The sequence below is a fragment of the Arachis ipaensis genome, chromosome B06, assembly GCF_000816755.2.
Source record: "Arachis ipaensis cultivar K30076 chromosome B06, Araip1.1, whole genome shotgun sequence".
Classification (NCBI taxonomy): Eukaryota; Viridiplantae; Streptophyta; class Magnoliopsida; order Fabales; family Fabaceae; genus Arachis; species Arachis ipaensis.
The window spans coordinates 129,140,468-129,148,058 of NC_029790.2; the positions used below are offsets into that span (position 1 = coordinate 129,140,468).

The 7,591-nt window shown below is 32.4% G+C and overlaps 1 protein-coding gene across 1 annotated transcript; it reads left to right on the forward strand.

Annotated features, from left to right (window-relative positions):
• LOC107647515 lies at positions 2,253-6,079 on the forward strand. Its single transcript, XM_021105695.1, has 6 exons — positions 2,253-2,313; positions 3,618-3,837; positions 4,000-4,013; positions 4,178-4,471; positions 4,555-4,627; positions 4,851-6,079. Exons 1-6 carry the CDS (start codon positions 2,253-2,255, stop codon positions 4,852-4,854), a joined length of 666 nt encoding a protein of 221 aa, XP_020961354.1. The 3' UTR covers positions 4,855-6,079.

Sequence of the window (7,591 nt, forward strand, 5' to 3'; positions counted from 1 at the left end):
GTTTCTAACAATTATAAATATCATCATTATAATTATAATAATGTTGTTTGGAAAATATATAAGAATAATTAGTCAAAATAGTAGAAAAATGGTACTTCCTACTTTCAATGTTTCGGTAGTCTCAATATTTCATTTGGATTACAATATTATTCTTTATTTTTTTTTTTATTTTATCGTTTAATCAAGATTTTTAATTATCAATATTTAAGTTAACATTTTGTTTTTAAATTTACACATATCTTTATCTCTTTTCTTCCTATTAAAATTCTAATTCTTTCTTTTTCATCACCACCACTAGAGTTGCTAACTCGCTCATCTTCTCTACGTCTTCACCTCAATACTACTCCCATGTAAATGAAGTATATGATTTACATATCATTTGGAGTGTTCATATAGTCCAGTTTAGTTTAAAGATTTGGTGTACTGAATCAAATCGTTTGAGTCAAAATTGACTCGCTTTTATTTAGATTCAATTAGACTCAAAATCAAATATATTTACTCAACTAGGTTAGAGCCAATGTTTGGATTCGAATCACATGAACCGGTCCAACCGAAATACAAATTAAAAAACATGAATGCATATATACTTGGCTTTTTTATTTAAATAAATTAATAGAAGAACCAAATTACTCGATTCTCCTAAATGGATTTTAAAAACGTGATTTTCTTAAATAATATAATATATAAATCGTCCTAGACTTTTGTGTTTTAAATAATATATGAATCATGTTACCCTGAGACGATTTATGCATAAAATACAATGCTCACAAACACATAAATCGTTTCGGGTTTTATTTACTTCTATAATATATTATTTATGAACACTCTGACCTACTTTTTACTACTGAACGATACACCTTTATTTTTCATTAATTTTTCTCTGGTAATGAACTACAAAAAACATTCTCAGTTATCTTCCTAAAACTCTCAACTTAACTATGGATCGATATTCATGGTTCTCCTTCATTTATAACCTCTTTTAGCACATAAATTATTCCATAGTCATGAGCTTTGTGTTTTTGAATGTAAATCGTCCCAGCCTAATGTGCCTTGCCATAGTAATACATAAATCGTGTTAGGGTCTTGAGGGGTGACTAGTTACACATAAATTGTGCTAGGGCAAAGAGCTTTAGGATAAAAAAATGTAACTCATGATGGCCTAGGACGATTTATATACATTTTGTAAAATATAAAGGCCTGGGATGATTTATGTATTTTTGAGCATTGCATTTCATGCATAAATCTCCCCAGGGTAACATGATTCATATATTATTTAAAACACAAAAGTCTAGGACGATTTATATATTATATGATTTAGGGGAATCACGTTTTTAAAATCTATTTAGGAGAGTCGAGTAATTTAGTTCTTCTCTTAATTTATTTAAATAAAAAAGCCTTTGTTTAATGGTTTTTTTATTGTTCTTTTATATTTTAATTTTGATTTAATTATTCTATTGGTTCCTATAGTTTCGCAAAATTTTCAATGAGGTTCCTATACTTTTTTTTCTTTTGATTGGATCCTTGCACCAATTAATTTTTTTTTAATTAGGTCTCTCTTGGCAGTAATTGACTTAATTTTATAGAGAGTTAGGGACCCAACTAAAAATAAAAAAAATAGTGAAGGACCCAAATAAAAGAAAAAAAAAGTGTAGGGACTCAATTAAAAAAAAATTGGTGAAAAGACTTAATTAAAAGAAAAAAAAGTACAGGAACCTAATTAAAAATTTTGCAAAACTATAGGGATTAACAAAGTAATTAAACTTAACAATTCAGATTATATTTAAAAAGCCTAATCTGTTTATAGAATAGGTTATGTTTTTTCTATATTACTTTTTTATAGTAAAATAAAAAATATAGTTATGACATCACTTAAAAAATATTTTCTTAAATATTAAAAAGATCACTTATAACAGGAGAGAAAATTTTTCAAAAATAAAATAAAAAAATAATTATTTTTTTATACCTAATTTTTTAACTTTAATTTCTGAAATACGTTTTTTTTTTGTATTTATGACAAGTTCGCATAATTTATATAGATTTCGCCTATTATGCGTTTTAAAAAATATCAGATTAGGTGAGAAAAAAAAAGTTGGAATGTTAAGAAAGACAACCATTATCATCATCTCTAAAGTATATAGGAGTATACAGGAATAAATTGTATTTTTTTTTGGAATAGTGATTTTTTTAATTTATAATTAAAAAATTATGGTTAAATATAGCTTATTTCGGTGTATCTGTATATTTTGGAGACAATGATAATTATTATCATTGGTGTCGACGATATTGAAGAAGCCATATTTGTTGTATCATCATGTATGTGTACTTTTATAATTTTATGTACTCTTATACACTGATGGTATGGCTATCAAACATTTATCCTTTTATTTTATTTTTTGAAATATATTTTGACAAAAAATATCACTTTTAGATAAAAAAATCTTTAAAAATTAATATTTTTTTTATTTGATGGGTCGGATTTTCGGATCGGGTCGAGAGAAATATCGACTAAAAGTAGTATTTTTTTTGAAAAAATGTAAAAAAAAAATTAAACGAGCCACTCGTTTAACCCGCAGACTAGCTCGTTTAACCCGTCATTTTTTTCGGGTTAATCGGGCTTAGCCTGTTTAGCCTGAAATTTAAACGGGTTTAATGTTAGAGACAAAGCCTGTCCATTTAAATGAGTAAACAAACTGGCCCGATGAGTTTAACCCATTTTAACGGTTCTAACTGATGGAGACGATAATAATAACTTAAAAATTGAAATTTTAAAAAATTTGAACGGAGTTTACCGAGATTGAGCCAACTCACTGTTAAAAAAAATGACATTTCTAAAATTAAATTTAGAATATTGGATTTAAAAAAATAATAAATTTTTTACTTTTATTTTAGAAAAAAAAATCCTAACAGTAAACTTTATTTTAATACATATGAATATACTTTTCTTACTAAAAAAACGTTTTCAAAAAGTGTTTCCTATGCTTAGTATGCGCCTAATGAAAATTTTAGAGTATATAGCCATTTTGGTCTTCAAAGAATTTCAAACTGGACATTTTAGTTTCCAACTAAAATTAATTACTCGATTGGTCCCTAACAATTAATTCCGTCGGTCACTTAGATCCTTTACTCCGTTAACTCTAACGGGGACAAAATGGTCCTTGGCAACTCTAACAAGGGACAAAATGATCACTAACCCCTTTATTCGAAAACGACATTGTTTTTCCCCAATTTTTATCATATCTCGCATAACTCTAACATTCATACTCTCTTTCTTCACCTTCACAGTCTTCTTTTTCATCTTTTCCTTCCTCCTCTTTAGCTTCAAGATTAAGCCATGGTGTAATTGTCACACATGTCGCACCTACCTCAACATGTCATGGACCACACACTTCCTAAATCTTTGTAACTGGTACATCCACCTCCTCTGCACTACACCCACCAAAAGCATCTACTTCCACGTCTTCGATAACATCACCTCCAACCCCGACACGTTCACGACATCCTCAAGACCGAGTTCCACAAATTCTCCACTCTCTAGCAAGCAATATAGATTGTTGGACATTAGAACATCATAAGAAGATTCTCCTTCAACATCATATGTAAATTCTCATTTGAAATAGACACCGAGTGTTTCATTTCTTCTTTTCCAGAGTCCAAGTTGGCAGACAGCTTCGACCTCGCATCCAAGCTGTCAGTACAACGAGCAACGTCGCCGTTGCTGCTCATATGGAAACTGAAGCGATTACTGAACATTGGTTCGGAGAAGAAGCTGAGTGGTGGACAATGCGGCCATGGAGATGATAGGACAGAGGAGGAGGGAGATGGCAACGACGACGACAGGTCTTAACAAATCAGACTTGCTGTCTAGATTCATGCAATCTATCGAAGACGATAACTAGTTGAGAGACATAGGTATTAATTTCCTGAGTATGAATTGGTTAAGAACAAGTTGAGGATTTTTTTTCTTGTAAACATTAAATTTATAGAGCGTGCATTGTGTAGTTTGAAGTTACAGTGTTAGACTGCTAATGTTATACGAGATATGATGAAAATTGAGAGAGAACAGTATAGTTTCCGAACAGAAGAGATCTGGGACCATTTTGTGCCTGAGGATCTAAGTGACTGACGAAATCAATTATTAGGAACCAATCGAGTAATTAATTTTAGTTGGGGACTAAAGTATCCAATCTGAAATTCTTTGAGGACCAAAATGGGTATATACTCGGAAATTTTACAAGGCAAGTTTTCAAGTTACTGAATTTACCCGCCATTCGAATTCACAGAGGTTTTCTTCTTCACCTTCCTTCGTCTCTCGCCGTCGCCGCCACTCACCATCTCCGTCTCGTGCGCTCACCGCCGTCGTCTCGTGAGCTCACAATCGTCGTTTCGCGCGCTCACCGTCGCTGCTCCCAATCGTCACAAGCCTCCTTGGCTCATCATCGTAGCTCACATCGTCGTCTCGTCGCTAACCATCGTGCACTCACTAGATAATCATTCTCTGATTCACTCTCTATCTTCTCTTTCTTGCTCATTACCTCACTTCTTCTCTGGTTTCAGTGTCGAAGAAGGTGCGTGTGGCTATGATGATGATGATGATGATGAACAACAATGGCCAAACGAGACAGAGATGGTATGTTTCGTTTTTCCTAAATTTGGTTCTGTGAATTATGGAGGTTCTGCGATTATAGGGTTTTTAAGTTTGGGGATTTAGCTTTTGAATGTGTATTGTTTCTGGTTGTTGGTGTTCTAGGTTCTGATTGTTAGAAAAGGTATGTAAGTGCCCTTTTGATTAAACATCCAGTCCGATTCAATACTCTTTCAAATGTCGTGATTCATTCTTGTGCAACCTGCAGGTAGCTGAAGTGAGACAGAGAGTTTCTAACATGGCAGGGGTTACGACAATAGAAGTTCCAATTAATACACTGAAGTCTTCTACTGAAGATCAAGAGAATCAGGATAAGTCTGCTGCACCGAGCTTACTTAGCATTCAAGGAACTGCATTGATGTCTATTGCTGTTGGTTTTGTTGTAGTAGCAATGATATGATGGACTTGAAGATGATCATCATCCATTTGGTTGCTTCACTAGTGAAGAACTCTTCTTTTCTTGATTCTTTTAAATTTTGCTTAGTTTTCTCTTTCTCACTTTCTGAAATGTCAAGAGTATGCATTGCTGTCTGATTTGTTCTTTTCAACTTTTTGTTAGTAAAATGTCTGATATGCTTTGATTAATTTGATATTAAATTTCGCAAAACCTGTTCACCATAAGTTCGGCAAAATGTGATATTAAGGCAGGAAACTCTTCAGCTTGGGCCAGTTTAAGGGGTTTGGACTTCTGTGTTTTATTTCTTCTAGAAACTTCAATATAATATAATATGATACATCAGTGTAAATCCTAAACCCTTTTAATGGTAGTTAGTTACTTATCTGGAAGTCTTTTAATACCTTTTAAAAGCCATATTTATGGATAATTGCAGAGAAATACTAAGAATGCAAGCATGGAAAAAGGGAAATTAAATTCAATCTCTTCTCTAAATCTCAACTAACTTGATCTGTATTAATCATCATCCATGTTCTTAGAGTTTATTAACTCAATGATTGATCTTGAACACAAGTTTTATCAGAAACGTGATTAAGCAATGCATACCAGAGCTGTTTACTTATTCAATTTCCTGGCAGCTTTCTCATATAATTTCCCCTGAAATTCGAATGAGTTCTATTCCACTGTTTGATAAATGGTCCCTGGGATTTTATCTTGTATGTGTTACTTTTTCAGGAGATTTTGAAGGGCAAGTTCGGTTCAGGTTTATCAGTGATCATAAAGTCTTGTTGTTTTCTCCTAAGTATTTTGTTGAAGTTTTCACCCCATTACTTGTAAAATTATCCTGTCAGCTGCATTCACTCGGATGAGTGCCACTTCTGTGGAAACAATTAGTCTTACAACTTGGGCCTAGTGTCAATTGTGATACTAACTAGCTCGTTGGCATTTCAACTGTCAGTTATGATCTTGTGTTATTCTCATTTTCATTGTTGTATCTTTTCTTACCTTCTCTTCCACTTTATATTAAAAACCTTGTTTGGCTAGAGATTTCTATGTATATCCTTGCTGCCTACTTCAATTATGCATTCTTTTATTAATAATATGCTGAGTTACTTATCCAAAAGTGGGGAAAAAATAATTTTCTGCAGACTGAACAGAAGCAATGAGGCTTGGTATAAATGGACCTTGGATCACCAAATCATATCTTGAAATGATCCTTGATAAAAAAAAAGGTTGGATTTGGATGCACTTTGACTTTGTCTTTTTGCACTCTATGACTTCTCAATTAATCGAGTTATTTTTTATTGTTTGATATTATTTCTTGTTATATATGCTGATGACTGCTCCAATAGGATAATTGTTTTGAGGATAATGAGCCAATTGGCTAAGCATAACTTAACAAAAGTAGATTATATTAATTATCAAGATAAGAAGCTCAATTTCCTTGATGATCTGACTCATGCTAAACCTGATATTGTTTTCTTTTTACCACTTACAGGTGTTCCTCATCATAAGAAGACGCATGGTTTTTACGTTCGAGTTGTAACTCAAAAAAGCTTGTATGTGTAGCAGGCCTGTATTGATTAAGTGTTTATTTGTTTTGGAACCTAATCTGGCTAAGTGTTTATTTATTCTGTTGTTTTTGATAAATTTCTACAAAACATGTGCATGCTTACACAAATATTAACAGCTTCAATTTTTAAAAAAAAAAATTACTAATATAAGATTATCTCCTTGCTTCAGAATTATTTGAATTGCTTACATATGAAACTCTATCTCATGTATCAATGTAATATAAACATTGTTAATTGTTAAATTTTGTTATCATTTTTCTTGCATGAGTGATTATTATTGTTCTTCTTTAGTCATAAACTTTGATATTTGAACTTTTAGGTAGCGTTTGGTGGAGAGACAGAGACAAAAAGACTGAGACTGAGAGACAGAGACTAAGAGACAGAGATTGAAATAAATTTCAGTATTCTGTTTGGTGCAAAATGGGAGACAAGAATTAAAACAAGTATGAAACTTTAATTTAATTTGCACAAAGGGTAAATTTGGAATTAATTAATTGAAATGAAAGTATTTTAGGTATAAAATGTTATTAAAATTTTAGTCTCTATCTCTAAAAATTTCAGTCCCTTGTGTCCCTACTTTTTGGAGATACTGAAATACTGAAATTTTGGAGACAGACACAGAAATTTTAGTACCAATCTCTGAACCAACAAACACAATATTGAGTCTCAGTCTCTCAGTCTCTGTCTCAGTACCTCAAAACAAACGCTACCTTATGAACTTGTTATGTATTATCTTTTCAGAAATGCCTTCCTCAATGCTGATTGGTCACTGATTGAGAAGACTAGAAGACTAGAAGAAATACATTTGTGCCTGGAAGTCAAGGCACTGCAATCATTGCACCAAAACCAATTCGTGCGACTCCTGACCTTGTTACCGGATTGGAGGATTTGTCTTGGCCATGGACTCAGTCCCTCAACTGATCAAATGGCTATTTGCTCGCAAAACCTTTATTAAATTGTCTTTGTAAACTTCTAGTCCAA